We start from the raw sequence: 23369 nt of genomic DNA, 5'->3' as shown, positions 1-23369 counted from the left end.
AAATTTAAGGACTATTTACAAAAGTATTGTAAATTGTATGAATGTTAAGAAAGATGCAAGATTAATAACAATGTGGTTCCATTAAACTAGTTAAAGGGAATATGAAGATAAATGGAAACATTGGATAAGATAAATTTTGGATAAACATGAAGTCAAAGTTTAAGTTTTTAAGGTTTGGGTAAAATTATCTGAAATTAGGGACATAATGTTGGGAAACTTTAATTTAATAATTGATACAAGGTAATAAATTGCTGGGTAAAGCTCGAAAAACTTGGAATGCAGGAACGAGAGATGTGAGGAAGTCCAAAGAAGTGAAGAAAATATGGTAATTGTAAAAGTATATGTTATTTTGTTTGTTTTTTATAATGTATTGAAAAATTCTTAATAAATATTATATATAAAAAAAATTGAGCCTTCAGTAATGTGTCGTTGGGCAGGAGAGGGGGACAGGGAATGATTCTGGGGTGTTACAAGGGCTCACCGACTACGATTGCTGTATTCTGATGTTGAGGGTCAAAGGGGCAAATGCCCTTCCCTTCCAGGAGGAGAGGTTTGCCGTTTACATCAGTCGCCAGGGTAAAATTCTCCAGGTCCTAGCAAGCCAGGGAAAGAAAAGGGGGAAAAGAAGGAAAAAAAATATATTGGAAAGTGTCCTTCAGAAAGCAAGCATCCCTATTTGCTGCACAATTTGGGAAACGTAATTTCTTCCTAATATAGTTTTGCATAACTCTTCTTGCATAATTCTATCTATTGCATTTTGGGCATGGGTCTTCTCTTCCTCCAGGACGCTCTGGGTGCCTTATGTGTATCCCTTGCTTTGTTCTGATCCTCCAAACAACCTTGGAGGTTAGGTTAGGTCAAGCAGGAATGCTTGACTAGTTCACAGATGTTCAGTAAGCTTTTTTTTGTTTTGGTTTCATTTGATTTTTTCATCATCATCATCATCATTTATTATTTCTACCCCGTCCATCTGGCTGGGTTTCCCCAGCTACTCTGGGTGGCTCCCAATAGAATATTAAAAGTACAATAAAACATCAAACATTAAAAACTTCCCTAAACAGGGCTGCCTTCAGATGTCTTCTAAAAGTCCAATAGTTGTTTATTTCCCTGACATCTGATGGGAGGGCCTTCCACAAGGCAGGTGCCACTACCGAGAAGGCCCTCTGCCTGGTTCCCTGTAACCACACTTCTCGCAGTGAGGGAACCACCAGAAGGTCCTCGAAGGCGGACCTCAGTGTCCAGGCAGAATGGTGGCGGTGGAGACGCTCCTTCAGGTATACTGAGCCGAGGCCGTGTAGGGCTTTAAAGGTCAGCACCAACATATATATATACTGCTTGATTGTAGAAAACCTCAAAGTTTTGTGTCTGGATGAGGCTCTGTGTTTGGAAAATGGTGAGACTAAGCTCTGAGAATCAACCAAACTCTTATTGTTCTCTCTTCTCTCTCTTATTGGGGAAGTTGAGATGTGTGCAAGAACAGCTTGCCTAAGGTTCATCTAGTGACTTCATGGCAAAGCAAGATTCAAACCAGGGATCTCTGGTCTTTTGCCTCAGCCTCTTAGTTACTAGGCTGCTCCACTTTAAGGGGTGGGCAGGTGGTACAAGGCATCCATTGGGTCTCCTGAGACAGTTATAGTTCAGGGGTGCAGCATAGCAGTCTGGAAATCCAATGGGTGCTCCCCTGGAGATTAGATGCAACATCACAAAGGATGCAGAGGTTTTCGCCAGTCCAGGACTAGCCAATGTGGCACCCTGCAGATGTTGGACCACAAGTCCCATCAGCACCATCCAGCATAGCCAGTGTTTGGGAATGATGGGAGCTGGAGTCCAACAACTGGCAGAGGGCACCACCTTGGCTACCCCTTGGTTAGTTGCTAGCCTGGTGGAGCCCGCCCCCTTCCCTCTCTGCCCCAGGAACTCACAACGTAAGTGCAGGTGGGGCTGAAAGCGTACGTCCCGCAGGCGTAAAGGTGTGTGTCGTTCAGCTGCACCAGGACACGGATGAAATTGAAACATTCTGTCTGTGGAAATGAAGAGGGGAAATCAAGATTCATCTGCCACTTAAATTTGCATCCCAGAGGAAGTTTCCACCGGGAGGTTGTCGAAATGCACAACTGTGTCCTACAGTGTACAGAATGCACGCGAAAGCAGCCCCTTTTCTGCTTGCAAGTTCGAATGGGTTTTTGAAGTGGTTAAGAGGTAACACCTGCATTATTTGTTTCCTTAAAACATGGGAGCCTGCAATTCCTCTGCATGGGAGGCATGTGCTCTGTCTCCGGGGCTATGGGCCCTTCTTACAGCTGCTTTCCTGGGGTAACTCTTCCTCTTCCAATGAGTCTCACCTGGCTCAGGAGGCTGTGCAAGCTCAGGGGCCATGACACAGAGGCACCATCCTGCTCTTCAAAATCTAGCAAAGCCCCGCCATCAGCTAGGATTGGTAGGCACTCCAGAAGAGTGCCTTTTGGTGGTGGCTCCCAACAGTTATGGCACAAATTACCTGCTCAGGTCTGACAGATTCAAGAGCTTTATATAGACCCCAAACTTCTATTTATCCAGACAAGCTTTGGCTTTTAGTTTCAAGTATGGGAGGTTGCTGCCCCCCACTTCTCTCTCTCTTTCTCTCTCCCTCTCTCTCTCCCCCCTTTGTTTAATCAGCTTACAGTCAAGACTGTCTGTTTGTTTTTCATTACAGCTCCCTGAGGGTCTCTCTTGTCCAAAGACAAGCTATAAATTCCCCAATAAGCAAATGAATAAACTATCCACCAGGGGGAGCGACACTTGTGTATAATTCTGCTTTGACAAGTGCCCTGGGTGATTCGAAATACACCGGCAAGGATTTCTGATTCTCAACAGTTTAACAATGGCAGGAACAAAGACCCCCACCCACCCCTTAAATTATACTGTTGGAATGAAGAAATAAGGTGGGGGGCAGAGCAAGCAGACCAGGAATGGCTCTCTCTCTGTGTGTGTGTTTATGGACTGTGATCTCTATTCAGTTCTAGCACTCAAAACAAACTCCTGGGCTCAAAATTCTCTTAACTGTCAATGTACATGATTTGCAACTGGCACCAATGGATCTGAGAGAGCAAGTAATCCTCTCATCCCCAAAACACAGACAACCCCCCACCCACCCAGAGTAGATCCCACAATCCTGAAGCCATTTTAGGGTGTGTTGAGTATATGTCTGGACCGACTTGTTCCTCCCTTACCTGGCCCCACAGAAAATACCAATTTGAAGGCACACTAGACATGGCACAGGAGACCTGCAAGCAGAACCACCCCTGGTTTTATGCTGCTTCTTCTTGCACAACTGAGTTTCCTATATCTTACCCCCACCCCATGGGTCAGGCAGCAGTTTTGGAGTGGAGATAGGGACCGAAACCAGCCAAATGCAGGAAGAAAGAGTTAAGCTACCCCTTTGTCAGCATCATGTCCACTGGCCCTGATTCAACCCCCACCCCACTCAGGGTCTGCTTTTATATTTGCTGCATACAGACACACATACAGACTAAGTTCTAATTCCTAAGCAAGGAAATAATGCTTCACACACAGAGAGACATAGACATATCTTACCTCATTGCTTTTCTTCTTGAAGACGCACTCAACCTTTTTTGTGGCTGTGGGGCCCCACAGTATCTATCACAGGAAAAGGGAAAGACTTTAGATAACAGTAGTAGTAGTAGTAATAATTCTCTGAGTTTCTCATTCTTCCAGTCTAAAATTCAATTCTCCACATATCCCTTTGCGGGGTTTTTTTAACGCCCTCGTGAAATTTGTCAGCATTGTAGGGCTGATAAGCAAATTGCAGCATGCCGTTTCCTCTAATAATATAACACATTTTTTGCATGTTATTTTCTTCCCCTCCCTATCCAAATACATGCTTCTTTTTGCCCACTTAGAGAAACGGTACCACAACATTTGGAAAAGTGCCAGTTGTGGCACATTTCTGCTGTCCCCAGTCTGCCCCTTTTAAGATACTTGAGTCTTCCTCTATTATCTGTAAACGGAGAAGTCCTGTCCACAAATTGAGATAATGTTGCGGTTTTCACTAGGTGGCTTATCCCCACCTTACAGCCACCTGTCTCTGGCCCCTGGACATTATTTTGGTTAAGGTGATCAGCTGGCTAATTCTGCTGGTTAAACAGGACCTGGGATGGCACCTTTTAAGAGAGGGCTGTTGTTATATAATCCTGTGGTCCTCAATGAGTTGGACCATCAGTGCAGAGTGCCTCCACCCCCATTGTTCAACCTGGAAGCTGAGTTCCAGCTCTGAGGGCCTTCTGGCGGTTCCCTCACTGCGAGAAGCAAAGCTACAGGGAACCAGGCAGAGGGCCTTATTGGTAGTGGTGCCTGCCTTGTAGAACGCACTCCCATCAGATGTCAAAGAGATAAATCATTATACTGTATGACATTCCATAGACATCTGAAGACAGTCCTGTATCAGCAAGCTTTTAACATCTGATATTTTGGTGGGTTCTTTTATATTCTACTGAAAGCCGCCCAGATGGGCTGGGTACAAGTAATATATATATATATATATATATATATATATATGCTTTCGTAAATATAAAATTCTACACAGTAAGAATTTCGTAAATATAAAATTCTACACAGTAAGCTCTCAACTTACATGCATTTAACTTGTGCGAATTCAGCTTTACAGGCTTGGCAAAAAAAAAAAAAAGGAATTAAGAAGGTGGTGGCAAGGGGCATGGCATCTGGGGTGGGAAAGACTTTGGCAATCCCGCCCACCATTGAACCCTATGTCTTGACTATACACAGTTCTGCCTTTAGGCACGATCCCCCGGAACACAACCCCCACATAAGACTCCTGTACTTGAGGTGTCCAGAAACCTGCCTGTAAGGAACCGAAACAGTTTAGCTAGTCCTGGCTTGAACTGCTTCTTTTGTTTTTGACGTACTGTTCTGCTTTCATCTTTGTACTCTTTCCTCTTATTTTCTATCTGAGTCTAAAGAAATTCTAGGAAATTCGTTCTTGCGGCTAAACTCAAAGAGCCGCAATCCCACCCACCATTGAACCCTATGTCTTGACTATACACAGTTCTGCCTTTAGGCACGATCCCCCTCACGAGCCTAGGAGCCTTTGGTTCGTGATCTTATAATGGCAGGCTTTGCTGGGCAAAAGTAAGCCACGCTGATCTTGAGGAAATGAGAAGGGGGATTGGTGCCTAGCCCTGCTTCTCCTTGTATTTATTTGGGATTCAAAGAAATTGCCACCCCCTGGGGGTTGAGCTTTCTAAAGAAATGAGGTGGTAGCTATGTGAGAGGGGGCAAAAGGCCTGTCATCACCAGAACGCCATGCCAGACCCACCCCCTCATTTTCCTCCAGCACGTCTTATCCCAAATCCCCATTTCCCACTCACCTCACCCTTCAGCCTGATGGAGTCAGGGCTGCCGATGTCAAGAGCAAGGATAGCATCTCTGGCTCCCACATAGAGAGTTGCCCCGTCTTTGCTCAGGAGAAAAGTGTCGTAATTCTGAACCCCCTTTCGGTGGAATGAGAAAACTATTCGGCTGGAATCCCCTGAGGAAGGAGAAAAGATGGTTAGGTTCATTTATTTTTAGAACACCTCTTCAGAAATTATTGTGACCCCTAAAGTTATGGGTGGCTAATAATTTTTGTGGGGGGTGGGGTGGGGCAGCATCATCCACCCATAGCCAGCCTTCTGGGACGGACATGGCCACAAGTTGGCGTGGTCACACAAACCACTTTCTGTCCCTCTCACACACATACACAGCACATACAACCCCTCTCCCCAGCTGAGCTGTGCAAATCTGTGAGGAGGGGAGGTCATTACCCCCCTCCCTGCTCATGAACCAATCAAGTGGAAGACTGGAAAACAGGAGATTTGCATCTCCACCAGGGGACTGGGCTGCGTGGAGAGGGCCATGCTTCTTTGCCACCTCCACCGCCCCCCTGTTCTGTGTCTACTCTGGTGGCAGGGGCAGTAAAGAGGAAGGAGGGCTGGTTTAGCTGGTCTGCCTGATTGCATTCACTCTCAAAGTATAGACCACAGCCTGTACAGGTTGCACCCTCCCTGTGCAAAAAATGGGGGATAATAATTGGCCTACCTTACAAGGGTGTCGGTAGGATTACAATGATGAGAAGTGTTAAGTTTGAAAGCAGCAACAGCTAGGTATTCTTATTATTAAAAGTTTTGTCTTTGACAAAGGGTAGAGAATTTTCTAAGTCTGGATCTGTGACCATTTTTTTGGCGAGCAAGTGAAAAAATACTGGGGAGAAAAAGAAGAAACCAAATCTTGGCAGCCACCTGAGCCAGTGAAATGTGTTGATTAGAGTTGTCAGACTAAGAGCTCAAAGACCTGGGTTCAAACTCCTTCTCAGCCATGAAGCTCACTGGATGACCTTGACTTATCTCTCACCCTAGCCTACCTCACAGGGTTGTTGTGGGGGTAAACTGGGAGGAAGAGAACCATATATGTCACCATGAGTCCCTAATGAGAAAAGCAGAGTGTTCATGTAGCCATAACCTGCTCCATGCTAATCCTTGCCCGCTGCAGCCATCCTGAGGCTGCTGCATGTGGAAATGGGGAAGCAAGGAAAGTGCAATGAATGCCCACACTTTTCATTCTAATAAGGAGGAAGTGAATGCAGTCAGGGCTGTCTTAAGCATATGCGGCGCCGGAGTGCAAAGATCTGCCCGCCCCCCAGCCCAGGGCAACAAAGCAACCCGAGACACCGGTGTCTGCAACTGAGCAAAGCCAGGCACCTCGTGGTGTACCTCATTCACAGTACTGAGGAAAAGAACCACCAGTAATGTTTCCCTGTTCACTTAAAAACAATGCTTATATGTCAAGAAGAATTCTGGGATATCCTCACTCAGGAAGAGCTCTGCAGCATCAGACTAAGAGCCTATCTAGTCAAGCATTCAGTTCCTACAGTGACCATCCCAGATGTTTGTGGGAAGCCCTTGTGCAGGACATGAGCACCATAGCCCTCTCTCTGTCATTCCCCAGTAACTCATATTCTGGCTGCATACACACCAAACATTTAAAGCACTTCTGAAGCACCCGCCCACCCAAAAAGAATCTTATTAACTGTAGTTACACATTAGAGTGGCATTTTCAAGCATCCTTCAGTTCCCAGGATTCTTGTAGTACGTGCGCATGTTAAATGTGCTTTGAAGTATGGTGTGCACACAGTCTCAGAGGCATGCTGCCTCTGGCACTGGAGATCACAGAATTGTGGAGTTGGAAGGGACCCCAAGAGCCATCTAGTCCAACCCTCTGCAATGCAGGAATCTCAACTAAAGCATCCATGACAGATGGCCATCCAACCCCTGCTTAAAAACCTCCAAAGGACTTTTGTTTTCCTCGAATTCCTGGGCAGCGCCTGGCACTTCCCACTTGGAAATACTTAAATCTAGTTCTGCATCACACACCAAATACTCTAGGAAGCCCACAACCATGACAAGACAGCCACCCCAGCAACTGGCATTCGGACAAACACAGAGATTTCTAGGTAGCCATTATAGCTAACAGCCACAACATGCCTTTCATGAACATGTCACACACATCATCTAAGCCTGTAGCCATCATCACAGCTTGTGGCAACAAATCTCATAGTTCAACTATGTACTGCAGGGGCAGATATTGTGGCGCACCCCATATTATGTTGTTGGAGTACAATTCGCATCAGCTCCTACCAGCCCCCAAATCTGATGGCTTGGGTTGGTGGGAGTTGTAGTTCAACAACATCTGGATTGTACAGGGTGAATAAATTTGTGCCTATGAATCTCCCACCATCGTGCTTCATTGGATGACTAATGTTACGGAAGATGTGCAATGACGGCGATCCCATCCCTGTGGCTGTTAATTGCCTACATTCATTAAATGCTACGTGAGGTATATTTACATTGCAAGCGTATGCATGTCTACGCAGAAGGGCACCCCGTGGTATTCAAGCGGACTTGCTCCCAAGCACATGGACAATCACAAACCTCAGGCTACCAGCCTATTCACTGGGATATCCCGCTGAAGAATCCCACACGGGACTTGGGAGAGGACGGCACTGTGAAGTTGCAATGCGATACACACTTTACTTGGAAGTCACAAGGCTTCCTTTCTGAACAGGCAGCTCCGGGGCTGCACTATACACAGATTGCAAAACAAAAAGGCTCCCCAAATGCAGAACAAAAGGCACCCCCAAAATGCCTTTTTTTGCCCGCCAACTTCTCAGCCACACAAGACCAGCCCTGACTCTGCTCATTCTCCCCTTCACTGCCCCCCAAGAAGCCCCGACTTCCAGTATCGCTCCCTGCAGACGCCTCGCAAAGATTTCTCCATCCCCTGTGGCGAGGTTCCCTCCGCCAGTATCTGCCGCTGGGCCACCACCAAGTCCTGATAGTACTTTGCGGCCAGCAAGGCTGCCACCAGTGCCAAGGCCAGGCCCAGCTAGGGCAAATACAGCAGAGGAAGACGCGGGGAACTCCCGCCACTGGCCTCACGCTCAGCCTCGTGGGGCGCCATTTCTGGTGGAGCGCGGGGTAGCGAGGCCTTGAGGGGCCTGGGGCTCCCCTCTTCTGCTCTGGCCATCACCCGCTGCTATGGCTGCTTCTCCAGACTCCAGCTCTCGGGCCCCAGACTCCTGGCCTGGTGCCCCTGAGAGCCTGGCACCCTGGCGCCCCGCACCACTACGGCCTATGGGTAAGACGGCCCTGAATGCAGTGAAATTAGATCATCACCCCAAACTCTTCAGTAGCTTAACAGGAAACTGAGTTTGAGTAAAATGTGTGCTTGCAATCTTGACAGTCCCTTTTAAAGAAACATGTCCTGAATGAGATCCATTTCCTATAATTAACACCCTGCCTCCTGCCATCAGAAAATGGCTTGATAGTTAACCGAAACATGCTCATAAGGGCTCCATTAGGCTTCCTTCCTCCCTCAGGTCAAACCCCTCCTTTCTTTACTCAGCTCTTTTTCTGAAAACATGTGCTTCTTTGTGTGATTTCTGTTTGGAAAGATGCTATCCCAGGTGAGAGTTGGGCAAATCTGTCAATTTTGTTCTCTAAGTTTCCAATTCTTCCAGTCTTAAAATTTCCTTTCAGGGCTGGGCCACCCATGAGGCATGCTGAGGCCGTGCCCCCAAGAGCATCCCACCCACCCCTGCCAGTGACAGAGAAGTGGTGGCAGCAGCGGTGGAAGCTTCCGGCAAGATATCGCCAGAACCTGCCACTGCCACTTCACAGGCACTGCCCTGTGACTCAGTTAAGGGAGGTAGCAAGGTGGCAGTAGCAGCACCTTCCCTTTTTGCCTCAGTTGGCAAAACATGATGCACCACCCTGTTTAGTTTCCACATTTCCACAGCAATTTGCAGATTTTAAAAAAATATTCACAGAAGTTAATCAGCATTTTAGTGTGCATATCTCCTAATAAACACATTTTTGCAGTCTGGTCTAATGTACACACTTTTGCAAGCAAACTTCCCTCATACAATGCATTTTGTTTGTTATTTTCAACAGTATAGGCATTTATGTTGACATTATACACTACTGTACTGTGTGCCTTTTTGTACACATTACAGTACTTGGCTGGAGAACTATATTCCCAAGAGCCAGTGTGGTGTGAAGTGGTTAGAGTGTTGGACTAAGGGAACTAGGGTTCAAATCCCCACTCAGCCATGAAGCTTGCTGGGTGAACCTGGGCTGGTCACTCACTCTTAGTCTAACCTACCTCACAGGGCTCTTGAGAAGATAATATGGGGAGGAAGAGAACTATGTATGTCACATCTTGAGCTCCTCGGAGGATGGTGGGATATAAATGTAAAGAGAAAATAAATAGCAAAATTCGGCAAAGTGCGAATTTCAAAGGATGGCTGCCTTTTGGTTCACATCTCATTTCAGAAAGTTCAGATTAGGTCAGCTGGCCTTTAAATGTGAACGGAATTGAATTTTGCATCCATCTCTACCACAGTCACTGTGGGCCTCCTCCTCTGCACACAGGAAATGCTGCAACAGAATTTGGCTGCACCCGATGCACACACAGGGCAGGATTAACCACATGCCCCAATGGTGGTTGATGGGCTGTAGGTGGAAAGGCAGAATCCGGGAATAGGTTCCTCCTTTTTTAGAGGGGGGCCTTTGGGCCCACAGACAGGTTGGGAATTACCCATTTAACTTTGCAGAGCCATGGTGACCTGATGGAGAAGTGAGGGCAGGGCCAGCATCCTACTTCACTGCCCAAGCATTTCCATGCACCAGCAGTAAGGACAAGATGCATTGACGTCACAATGCCAGCTCAGCTGGTTAGAGCATGGTGCTGATAAAGTCACGGTTGCAGATTCAATCCCTGTATGGGACAGATGCAAATCCCTGCATTGCAGGGGGTTGGACTAAATGATCCTCATGGTGCCTTCTGACTCTACGATTCTATGATAACTTATATGCTAAGCCCCCCCCCCTCCAAAGGCAAAGATGGGCAAAACAGCTGCCCAGGAAATTTGGTTGGAGGTTTCCAACCTAGAATCTAGGAAGCAAATAAATAAAGGGAGAGAGTGATTTATCAAGGGTAGGGGTTAGGAAATGCAAAGTTAGAACACTTGAACTTTGCGGCAGGAAAGGGGTATATAGGGAGAACATTGTTAACAGAATCTATGTGACTACCCCCTCCCCAGTTAGGCAGCCCCCACTCCAAACAGTAACATATCGACACAAGCTTTCTATGGCTTCCTGAACACTTGTGTCAGAGTTACATTTGCTTGGGATCGGGACTATGCACAAGGACACAGAGACATAGGGAGCCTACTTAGACAGAGATGGCTCATCTATCTCAGCATTATCTACGGTGGATGGCAATGACTCTACAGAGTTTCAGGCAGGGCCTCTCCTAGTCCTACCCGGAGGATGTTGGGGATTGAACCTGGGACCTTCTGCTTGCAAGGGCTCTCCCACTGAGCTATGGTCCTTTCCCACAGGTTGTGTCAAGATCCAAATGAAAAGGTCTATAACTCAGTAGTAGAGCATCTTTTCTATGTGCAGAAGGTTCGTCCCATGGCATTTCCAAGCAAGATGGGGGGACGACGACCCCCATGTGCAACCCTAGGAGAGCTGCTGGTAGTTAGGGCAGATAATACTGAATCAGATGAATTTATAGAAGGCAAGTTTCTAGGTTCCTGTGGAAGCCACTGGGGCTATATTTGTGCCCCGGGGTCTCTAGCTGCCCATGCATCCGTTCGGGCCCTTCAGCCAATGAACACACCAACAATACTTGCCAACATCTGCAGCAATATTCACTCTGAGCTGAAACTGTCAGTACTTCTCTGAATGAAAACCCACCACAACCTTAGAGGAAGGAAGTGGTGAGATACAGTTCAGATTAGAATTAAAACACTGAGCTGGCCTGTAAGAGCAAGGGTAGGCAAACTTTTGGAGACACCAAGGGCTGCAGTGGTCGGTTTGGGGACCAAGCACACCTAGGAGCATGAACCCCTCCCAACATATAGAAACAGAGACTAAGAGCTCCCTCTTTGATTTAGCTTTTAGTTCTTCTCCTTGACTTTTCTAGCAATGGAGCAGACGGACCCCTTCTCTTCCTTTCTGAGCAGAGCCAGTGAGATGACTCTGCTCAGCCTTCCAGTCCACCTGGATTCTGATTTAAGTTGGAGATGTCCTAAAATTAATTCCATAATTGGAGAAAAAGTCGAATTTGCATTTCTCATTGCTCTTTGCTATAGTAACATCACACAAGTATGCACTGAGCCACCAAAACACTGCAAAGAAGCAAACCTGACTGTGCCATTTCTTGCATGTGTTTTACTGATGTGCGCACATGCACTCCTGTGGACTAGCATAAACTCAACACAAAATAGAATTTTAAGCACTTGTGCACACAATCCCATTGAGAATGCAACCTTGCAATATTTTCTTAAAGCCTACATGCACATCAGTAGCATGGCAAGGCAGTGAGGGGAAGCACAAATGGAGGGATGTAGCTCAGTGGTAGACCCTCTGCCTTGCATGCAGAAGGTCCCAGATTCAATCTCTGACGGCATCTCCAGGTAGGGCTGAGAAACACCCTTGCCTGAAACCCTGGGAATGTTGCTGTTAGTCAGTGTAGGTGATACTGAGTTAGATGGAACAATGGTATGAGACAGCTTCTGCACAGGAACATTACAAGCTTCAGGTTTTTTTAATTAAAATTAAAAGAACAAGGGGTAATTCCTGGGTATCCCTTCAGAAAGAAGAAATCTAGCAAGAAAATCAAGTCAGATTTCTGGGAGCATTCTTAAAATATGCACACAAGCACACGCATGTTGTTATGTGAGCAGGGCTATCAGTGCAGCAATATCCTGAGGCAACACCTGGATTTGACAGAGTGTCAATAGCCTGGGCAAAATGTTGCCATGGGAACTAAATTGCTAGCCAATTGTTTCTGGATACAGGACCATTCCTATTTTTAATGTTCTGAAGCAGCTCTTCTCCTGCCATCTGAAAAGCAAAGGATGTCATCCAGGGGTCTGTGCAAAGGGAAGACGGTCCAGACTGAGAACAGACACGGAGAGCAGAGTTCGGGGTTCTTAGGGTGCTGGCGGTCACCCTAAAGTCTGATATGGGAGCAGCAGACATTGGCTGGGTGACCCATCCCCTCCACACAACTAGTATATCTGTGAATGGCTCTCAGAGTTATAAACTGGCAGCGAGCCCCCAGCTGCCTCATTCCAAAGGGCACCAGCCTGAGTAAGTGCAGCACCACTGGAATTTAAGAAAATGGGAAGCTGTCTTATACTGAGTCTGTCTGACCATTAGCCTATCTAGCTCAGCATGGCCTACAATGACTGGCAGTGGCTCTCTGAGGTTTCAGGCAGCATTTCTTTCCTAGCAATACTTGGAGATGCTGGGCATTGAAGATGGGACTTTCTGAATGCAGAGCAGATGCTTTACTCCTGAGCTGTGGCCCTTCCCAAAGGCATAGCAACTTAGGAAGACCATTGTTCCATGTTCCATCTATCTCAGGACTATCCAAACTGCATCATCACCATCACCTATCCAGAATTCCAGACAAGTAACGTTCCTAGCTGTGCCAGTAAATGCCAGGGATTGAAACTAGGAGCTTCTGCATGCAGTGGAGGCATTAGATGCTCAGCCCCAGAACTATGGGGTTCATCCCCTCAAAATAAAGTACGGTATGTTTCTAGTCCACGTTTCTGAACAAAAAGGCTGATTTACTGTAAATAGGAAGATTCCTTATACTGGAACTGCCCATTCATCCATCTGGACTGGTCATTCATCCTATTTACTTGACTGGCAGCAGCAGTCCAGGGTTTCAGATGGGATCTCTCATAGCACTACTTGGAGATATCAGGGTTTTAAAGCCTGGGACCTTCAGTTGGCTAAACACATATGCTCTCCCATCGAGCCAAGGTCCTTCCCAAAATTTCTCATGCCCTGGAGGTGTGTGCACAATGATATATATATAGTAATCTCCACTTTGAGGATTTAGTTTGAGTTGGAAGTTCAGATTATGTAACCCACATTTAAATTAAATAAAAAGAAAACCCTCTTCCCGACACCCACCCATGCACAAGTGTATTTTTAGGGTCCTCCCCTCCCTCCCCCCCTCCCAAAAAACCCACAAGAATTTTGGCCCTAGGCCTGAAACAGTCTTGTGTACATTGGCTTCCAGAGGTTTAAGTGCACTTAGTTTGCATTGGACAGCCTCCATGGAGTTTCCCTAGGTCCAGGTTGGGTGGGGGAGGGGGGCGTCAAAGTGTGATGACTGAACATCTGTTTTGAATGCACAAGGTTCCAGCTTCAATCTCTGGCATCTCCAGGTAGGGCCAGAAAAGACCACTGCCTGAAACCATGGAGAGCCACTACCAGTCTGTCTTGACAGTCCTGATAACTAGATGGAGCAATAGTCTGATTTTGTGCAAGGCAGCTTCTTATTAAAAGCAGCCCTTTATTCAGAAACATGTGGTCTAGAACCTTGCTTGATTCGGAGAGGAAAAGCCATAGCTCCATGGTACAGGGTTGGACTTAGTCTGCGGCAGCTTCCTATCTAGTCTACAGCCAGCCCCTGCCCACTTTTCTCTTTCTGGCCCACTCCAGTCTCCATCTCACAGCAAAAAGCGATTGGAGAGAAGGAATCAATGGGCTGGAGAGGCAGCAGCTGCTGTTTGTTTCCTACACGTCGGCAGCACAGATGTCCGAGTAATTACTGCCGGAAGATGCTGCTTTTACCACACCGGCTCTATTTTGGGTTGACAAAGGAACTGCTGCCACCACTCCGTCTTCCTCCCACCCTCCAGCCACTTGATAAGTTTCCTTTGCACAGAGCAGTTCAGTGGCCAGAGCTGTGGGCTGCTAAATTAAGCCAGTGTGGAGGAAGGAAGCCTCTCTGTTTTTTGATTTTGATCTGGTAATGATGCTCTCCAGGTATTGTATTTATTATTTTATTTATATACTGCCCTTCGTCAAAAGATCAGGGTGGTTCACAGAATAAAATCACAAGATAAAACACAGTAAATAATTAAATCAAAACAACAAAACAATAGCTCCCACCCCACATATACAATTAAAAGGCTGTAGGATGTCAATCAGCCAAAGGCCTGGTTGAAGAGGAACGTTTATACCTGTCGCCTAAAATATATATAATGAAGTAGCCAGGCGAACCTGGGCATTTCCCACACACCCCTCACCCAGCTGGATGCCACCATCATCCTAGGAAAAGGAACAATAAGTCAGTGGAAGGGCTTTGTGTAAGAACATATGAACACAAGCAGAGCCTGCTGGAACAGGCCAGTGGCCCATCTAGTCCATTGTCCTGTTCCCATGGTGGCCACTCAGATGCCTGTGGGAAATCTGCTGGCAGGACCTGATCCCAAGATCCCTCTCCCTTCCTATGGGATTCAGAACCATTGTTGCCTCCAAACATGGAGGAAGAGCAGAGGTATTGTGGATCCTTATCCTCCATGAATTTGTATGTGGGAGTTTTGGCTGAGGAGGCAAGATCTGGTGGGATGTTAACGCTTAGAGCCCCCACCCCCACTCCACCCCATGCTCAGCTTGTATATATGTGTGAATAAAATTATATCTCCTAAGGACATCCCAGTCTCTGCTGCCCTTCATTCCTAAAGAAATCAAACTCTAGGTAAGTGCCTGGAGTCTCTCACCGCTCCAAGATTGGGGCAGTGTGCAATAGTACCATCTATTCATTTATGACATTTCATTTCATTTCATTTAGGAAACACTTGCCCTGAAACTTCCCAAAGTGATTTAACAATAAAGACATATCTAAAAACAATGTAAAATCCAATGCAGATGTCGACTGGGATAAAAATTACTGCTCTTCAGCCATTGATGAGTTCAAGGCAGTATGCATGTCTATCTCTCTCTTTCTCTCTGGATGCACACAGCAGACAACCAGATGCCTCTTCTGGGGAGCTTGAAAGCAAGACCCGAGTGCAAAAGCAGCCATTCTCCCCACTCATGTTCCTCAGCAACTGGGAACCAAAGGCACACCACCTCCAACACAAAGCCATTGGGACTGGACCCTTCGATAACCTTATCCTCTACATAGGGGTGCCAACTTGAATAAAAGATGGGGGAGCCCAGGTAAGCCCTGCCCTGCATAATCAATCACAAAACACATCAACTTCAGGAGGGGAGGGCTGGCCACCTCAAATATTTTATTGGAGGGGCCAAAGGAACCTCAGCTCCTAGAAAGAGACTCCCTATGCCTCTGTTGATTTGCCCAGCCTCCTTCTAAAGCTGATGGGACACCATTGCATCCTACAGCAGCAAATTCCTCAGTTTGGTCTTCCCAGAGAGATGGGGAACTGCTCTAAGGTCACCTCAATGAACTTCACAGATTCGAACCTGGGGTCCTCTCAGTTCCAGGTTCACCACTGTCACCACTATGCTACACTGGTGCACAATGAATGTGTATGGACACGGACACATATGAGCTGGTGCATATGGACGGTGGTGTGGCTGTAGCGGTGAAAATATCAAGGCGGCCCTTGTTTGAATCTGACCTCTGACACCATAAACTTGCCAGCTGGCCTTAGACAGGGGCACTGTCTCTTTGGCCACAGCCACACCATACATTTAAAACAGTCATGGCTTTCCTCTAAATAATCCTGGGAGACATAGTTTGTTAAGGGTGCTGAGAGTTGTTAGGAGGCCCCTATTCCCCTCACAGAACTACAGTTCCCAGAGTGGTTTAACAATTCATTCCTCTTCACAGGGAGCTGCAACAATTGTGGGCAATAAGGGCCTCTTAACTGCTGCTATCAGCGATTTAACACCCTCTGCCCCTTGACATCCTATGACCTTTTGGGGGCGGGGTTATTGGGTTGTTGTTTTTATTTTGATTATGTATTTTGTGGTTTTATATTATGATTTTATTCTGTGAACCACCCTGTAGGTATAGGGTGGCATATAAATCCAATAAATAATAATTTAAATGTATGGTATCAGTGGGGCCTAAGTTACCTAATTGTGTTAGAAGGGGAGGCCATTTTAAGCATGTTCCTTCATTTTTTAAATGTGCCCCTCAACTGATTGCTCATTGGAAGAGCACATACATTGTGCCCCAGAATGTTTTGTGAGGACACTTTGGTTAGGCTAATAAAGACATTGCCCTAATATGGTTTTCAGAAATAAGTGTCTTAGCAGCGCCATGGAAAGAAGACATCCCACGCTGCTCTCCTGACCTATGAGTCAGGCCTGAGCTGCAAGGCCCAAGCGAAGAAGGGGAGCCAGTGGCAGTTTAGCCTGGCCTGTTTGCCCCCCTTCTGGAGAGCCAAACCTCTGTCCTCCCAGTGTGAGAGAGGCTTGGCCTTCAAGGATAATGTCAGGCTACATTCACACAGTACATTTAAAGCACTGAGACACCCCTTAAACAGTCAACGCTTGCCCCAAAGAATTCTGGGAGCCATAGTTTGTACAGGGTGCTGAGAGTTGTTAGGAGGCCCCTATTCCCCTCACAGAGCTACAGTTTTCAAGAGCAGTTAATGATCAGTCCCTCTTCACAGGGAACTATGCATAGGGAAAAGACATCTCTGCTGTCAATGCCCCTGTGGTATGTAAACAAACAGAAATGAATCTGACGCTAATGATGTGAACGTGCTGATGCAAACAGCTAGAGGAGAAAGAGCCGTGACATGCCCCAGAGAAACAAATAACTTCACAGCGATCTAAGGTGGCAATGTTGGCACAGCCTTCGTTGGATAGAACCCTAAAATCCAAAAGTGAGTTGGCATTGCACAGGTGTTCTGGGAGGCCGCTTCAGTGAGGGAGAGTGCAAGTCATAAGACAAGTACGGCAGAACTGAGCGTCATTGCTGCAGTTGCAAGCCTATCTTTGCCACCATGAGGACTAGAAACCTACTCATGCTTGGTTTGGTTTTTTTGGAAAGAACCCTACTCAAACCCTGTGTGGAAATTCAGCTCTCAGTACTCATTTCCAAGCTTGCATTCATAAGCAGTGCCATCATCGAAAACACTCATCACAACCCAGGTTGCCTTCCCTCTTCCAAATCTCCCTCGTTCTCTTTCAACCCCCCCTTTCAGTATCTCGCCCTGGGTGCTGCTGCTGCTATCCCTGTCCTTCGAGTTACTCACCTTTCCGGAAGGTTAGCCTTGGCATCTGATCTGTGGCCAGAGCAGCCGCAAACATCAAGAGGCAGCCCAAGAGGTGGGAAGACTGTCCGGAGTTCATGGCTGGTTATTAGCAGACGGCAGTAGCTGGGTTGGTTGAGAGTGGCGGAGGGGCAGCTAGCTTGGTAGCTGTTAAAGCAGAAGAGGAGAAAAAAGGAAGTCAACCACCAGAAAGAGAACGTATTTGGCCCACTGCTTGTCTGGAGCGGAACTGGGTTGGCTGATCAGAAGGCAGATTTCTAAATACTGTGTGCGGTATTTTACTGCCATGATGGCATCCTCAGAGTGTTTCTGCTTGTGGTTGTTCCAGTGAAGCAGGAAGGAAAAGAGGAGGCCTTTCTACACAATGCAACACAGAGACCACGGCTGGGAATGGAATTAACCAAAAAAGAAAGCAGAATCTTAATTCTGAATTAACTCTGCAGTTTAGACTGGATCTGAAATCAGTTTACCAAAAATACTGTCTTGGTTTGGAAGGAGTGGAGAGACAGTTTCATGGAAGGGGTCTCTCCAAAGCTGGATTAGCCAACAGGCAGACTGAGCACGTGCTTAGGGCAAACCCCCCCCCCTCCCCAAAATGAGAAACTTTACAAAAAGCTTGACATTTGATACTTTGAAAAGGAAAACACTAAAATAGGAATCGTGGGGAAAACCAGAATTGTAAACGAAATCTCCCCCCATTTTTCTGTTCTCTTTTTATTACTCATCCTGAAATAAACAAGGGGATGCCCCACTAATGTACATCGAACCAGAATAAGGAAGCCGGATCCTGTCCTGTGTTACACATGGCATCTATGCGTGTACATTTCAGCATACATGTCAGTTTTGTGTCATTTTGAAAAATAAAATTATATTTCATGGTTTAGTATTGTTTTTATTTATTTTTAATTTTTATTATTTGTACCCCACCCATCTGGCTGGGTTTCCCTAGCCACTCTGGGCGGCTTCCAACAAAAATTAAAAATACATTAAAGACATTAAATTTTGAATTATACAGGTCGGGGGGGTGTTAAAATAATCTTTTCATTGGTTAGGACTTCTAAAGGTCTTAATCCAGCCCTGGGCCATAGAATTGTAGAGTTGGAAGATACCCCAAGGGTCATCTAGTCCAACCCCTTGCAATGCAGGAATCTTAGCTAAAGCATCCATGACAGATGGCCATCCTACCTCTGCTTAAAAACCTCCAAGGAAGGGGAGTCCACAATCCCCTGAGGGAGACTGTTCCACTGTCGAACAGCTCTTATTGTCAGAAGGTTCTCTCTGTGTCTTCCTTTGGTCCTGTGGCAGTCTTTCTACTACCTATATAAATTTGTCCAGCTAAGGGACTGGCATGATAGAAGCTTGCACCAAGTAAGAGATCTTTATAAATACAAACACCTTTATCCATAGAGGGACTTCCCACGAAACCTCAAGGAATGCATGTCAATTAACTTCACATTCTTGACAGTCATTTTATCAGCAATAAATCAAGCTAAGATATAGCACTGAGAGAGCTCAGCAGCTTTGAGCTCTTGATGCTAGAATATGAACACAGTAGTAAGGGTCTGGTCCCAAAAATATATTCTTTATAAAATGATGAAACAACCAGCTCTTTTCATTTTCTCTGAAAGAGCTTTGGAAATGTGATATTGAGCAGTCTATCACACATGAGTGCTGCACTGATATATGGTATAAGCAACTAGTTAAATCAATTTTTGCAATGGCCAGAGAATGCCATTTAAATTGGATCCGTCAATGGGATCTTACCTCTCTGCGCCTGGCACACATTTCTGGCTCTTAGGGCTATAACTGCTGGAGAGGCTGTGAAGTTAGGTTTTTCTTACATATACCTGTGCTGGGATTGCCCCCACATTGTTTCATATTGGACTGTGATATTTGCCTGAATAAATGCTACAAAGCATTTATTTGCTGTAAATGCAAACAATTATGTGACTCTCACTCTGCAGTTGGCTCTTCTCAGTATATGGGATGGAGAAAATGGGGATTTTGTGTACAAAATGGGGATTTGGTACAAAATGGGGATTTTGTCTACAAACCTTTGATAACTTTCTTTTGGTCAGAGCAGGTTTCAAATCCCAACTTGGACATAAAGCTCACTGGGTGGTGATCTTGGGCTAGTGACTGCCTCCCAGCCTAACCTACCTTGCAGGTTTGTTGTGAGGATAAAATGGGAGGGATAAGTATGCATGGGGACGCAGGTGGCGCTGTGGGTTAAAGCCTCAGCGCCTAGGACTTGCCGATCGAAAGGTCGGCGGTTCGAATCCCTGCGGCAGGGTGCGCTCCCGCTGCTCGGTCCCAGCGCCTGCCAACCTAGCAGTTCGAAAGCACCTCAAAGTGCAAGTAGATAAATAGGGACCGCTTACCAGCGGGAAGGTAAACGGCGTTTCCGTGTGCGGCTCTGGCTCGCCAGATGCAGCTTTGTCACGCTGGCCATGTGACCCGGAAGTGTCTCTGGACAGCGCTGGCCCCTGGCCTCTTGAGTGAGATGGGCGCACAACCCCAGAGTCTGTCAAGACTGGCCCGTACAGGCAGGGGTACCTTTACCTTTACCTTTAAGTATGCATACCATCTTGAACTCCTTGGAAGAGAGGTGGGATACAGATGTAATCAATGATAAATAAATAATAAATAAATTGGCTAAACACACTGTGGAGTATTGTAACGGTGGGGAAATTATCAGTTGCATTAAAACTGGCAGAAGGAAAAGCTAAACTGATGAATTTCTTTGTGGTCTGGCACCATTCCACGGAGTATGTTAGAACACATGGACAGAAAGCAAATCTGTCTCAGGCGTTTCTTAGACAGGCGTTTCTTTGTTCAACCCTGATGCTCTCCTAGAACAGCGGACAAAGGGATCTCAATGCTTTGATAGTACCTGGGCAGATGAAGCTGAAATGTTGTAACTGCAGGTACCAATTTTTTTGGGGGGGGGGGAGGGAGAGAGAAGGGATGTTGCTTGCATCTGATTTACTTCAATTTCAGCATTAGCCGTGCATCTTATTTGCCATATTAATGTTTCACACTTTCATGTTTGGAATCTCTCATTCTTCTATAGGGTAAAAACTTTCGCAATAAAAACATGCAGAAAAGAGGAAGACTTAAGGGACAAGTTTATCATGCCCTAGGGGAAGATGGCAGGGAGTGGGGAGTTCTGCAAGGCACCAAACAAGGAGGTGCCACTAATCCTGGGACTGTGGGAAAGATCCACTGAAAACAAATGGTAGCAAAAGCCTAGGAGGGAATCTGAAGTCATAAGCTTCCCATGTGGTCTGGTACTGGCACAAAATTCAGAGCAGTCTTTGCCACCTGGTGTTCTTCTGCTGTTTTGGGCTATGGCTCCCATCTTGGTACAAGAAGGCTGGTTTAAAGCTTATCCACCATAAGCTGTAAATAATGTTTTCTTTCTTTTCTTTCTTTACTTTTTCAATCCTTTATTATTTTTTCAATATTTGGCACAGACGGACTGGACATTCAATACAGTATTGTAAATTCTTTTCATTGTTGGCAAACCAGTGACCAGAAATGCTTAGGAATTGCATCGGACCACAAGGGTATTTGTGAAATCAGAGGGAGTAATTTGCCTTCTTGTTTCTTAAAGATTCCTGCACTGCAGAGGGTTGGACTGGATGATCCTCGTGGTCCCTTCCAACTCTACAATTCTGTAAACAATAGAGGGGTACCAGGTGCTAGAGAAAGTCTCCCGCATTTTACCTGCTCCAGCCAGTTTACTTAGAGCAAACAGGAAGAGAGTTAAGGTCAAGCAGGCAGCCTTTCACCTATTGGTTTCTCTGTTCAAACTGGCAACTCCTCCAGAATTATTGGCATATGCCAGGAGATTACTTAAGCATTATGCAGTCCGCCTCATACATCCATGCCTTTGTCTAAGCTGGTCCCCCAATTCTCCTTCTTGGTTTAGGTTGGAGCTTTTTGTCCATCCACTGAAACTTATGCCTTCCGGTGACCAAAGCTTGACACAGATGCTTAGCCAATTAAATTGCCCCTGGAAGGCCCAGAAGTAATCCCAAAGCATCCCAAGGAATTTGCCTTGTGTTGCAAGATTGCAACGCCCTGTTGGATAATGAAAACAATACTGTAGCGTAAGAGCAACCTGTCTGGCAACTCTGGCATTGGCACCTGCCACGTTTATCAAACATGTCCTCAAATTACCTTAATTACAGACAAGTAATTTTATGCAGATGAGCAATGGCCCTGCAGCCCATTATATTTGGCCACTGTGCCTACTAGCAGCCACATGCCCCTGCCTTAAGTCCACCCTTGTCTTCAACTGCTTGGAGCTTTTCCCTTGGAGATGACACCAAGCTGAGCCTTTGCCTTCCTCCAGTCCTATTCCCAACACGCTAGCCTCTACCCCACATGATGTGTGCCACCGGCTAGACTATAATCAAATGCACAATCTGACAAAGTGGAATTACGCCTACAACACCTCAAGTTGCAAACACAGTAAGGGCTAAGCTCTTGACAAGACACCTTTCCTGCACTGAGTAATTGCATGAATGGGTTCTAGAGTAAACCACGGGTGCAGGAGCCCTGGCCTGGATTGGGACCACAGGGCAAAAGGTCCCCTAGCAGTGGGGCCGGGATTCCAAGCTAGATGGGGGAGTGCACCTGCTAAGAACTCTAAAACCAAACAAAATATTAGGGCAATGGTTCCTACAATGTTGCTTATGTACTCTATTTAAGAAAGGGGTGTACACACAGAGATGCAAATGATGTTAGTAGTAGTAGTACCTATGTTGCAAGTCAGATCCAAATTAGCATCTTTCTCCCATTCCATAATACCTTTCAGGCCTGGCCCTTGAAGTGCTGAGTCAACTGCCTGTCCCTCCTCCTGCTGCTGCTGCTGCTGCTCTGGGTGTTACAGAGATCAACCTCAGAAGCCGGCAGGTGACAAGTGGCTGACAGAGGCAGGACAGGCTGGTGATAAGGTCCAGCCAGAGCCGAGTCATCCTCATTTCCTGGCATCGCCAGAGCCCGCCTGCAAGGGTCAGCTGCTTCTTCTTTGCTGAGCCTCAGCAGCCTTCATATGACGTGAAAGCAGGCCGTGGGGGAAGCCAGCAGTTGCGCAAGGAAGAGCTATGGAAGCCCTGCTGGGGCTGCTTCCGACACACCCCTCATTTGCATTTCCTTCCATATTTTGGAGCTCCAGAATTACCCAAGTCTAGTTCCAAAAAGTGACAGTGATGTATTAGGAGCGCATCGTCGTTTCATTTTCTGTTTTCAAATTTCGTACGGAACCCTTTTTTTGCATGGCAAGGTTGCCACACCTTTCCATTCCTAGACCCCTTTTTATGCATCTGTTATACATGAGCATGTTGATATAACAAGTCATGCCTCTTCTTCTTCTTCTTCTTCTTCTTCTTCTTCTTCTTCTTCTTCTTCTTCTTCTTCTTCTTCTTAATTCTTTGTGTGTCCGTGTCTAATCCTGTCCCTTTCTAAAATTCATTTATTGGTGTGTGTTCTTCTTTTTGCAAATCTATCAAATAATAAAATAAAATCGGGATCAAGTTGTTCAAAGACGGTGGGTAGGTGGGTGGGTGTGCTATGTATGTCTTGGTGGTGTAGTAACGGTGGCACTCACCCTTCTTCAGATAGGAAATTTGGGAGGGGAAGAGAAAGAAAAAGAAATATTCCTATTTTCATCTGAGGAATGTTGGAAGGTATGAACTCTCCCAGCCCTATCTAAAGACGCCATTGGAGTCTGACCCTG

At 46.2% G+C, this 23369-nt stretch overlaps 1 protein-coding gene across 10 annotated transcripts in view; it reads right to left on the bottom strand.

Annotated features, from left to right (window-relative positions):
- LOC309358964 (semaphorin-4A-like) overlaps positions 1-23369 on the bottom strand; it is a 79574-nt gene that overhangs the window by 16494 nt on the left and 39711 nt on the right. For 9 of the 10 annotated variants that reach the window (XM_081892313.1, XM_081892311.1, XM_081892317.1 and 6 more), the window contains 5 exons: positions 17606-17770; positions 5385-5545; positions 3574-3636; positions 1923-2021; positions 482-593 (listed from right to left, as the gene is read on the bottom strand). In XM_081892313.1, coding sequence (XP_081748439.1) covers positions 482-593; positions 1923-2021; positions 3574-3636; positions 5385-5545; positions 17606-17702 — 532 coding nt within the window. In that variant the 5' untranslated portion in view covers positions 17703-17770. Of the gene's footprint in view, positions 1-481; positions 594-1922; positions 2022-3573; positions 3637-5384; positions 5546-17605; positions 17771-22441; positions 22572-23369 lie in introns of those variants that run through there. The other variant, XM_081892312.1, reaches the window with a different exon arrangement.

Source organism: Podarcis melisellensis (genome assembly GCF_964234715.1).
Source record: "Podarcis melisellensis genome assembly, chromosome: 16".
NCBI lineage: Eukaryota > Metazoa > Chordata > Lepidosauria > Squamata > Lacertidae > Podarcis > Podarcis melisellensis.
This window is presented reverse-complemented; position numbering and strand designations above follow the sequence as displayed.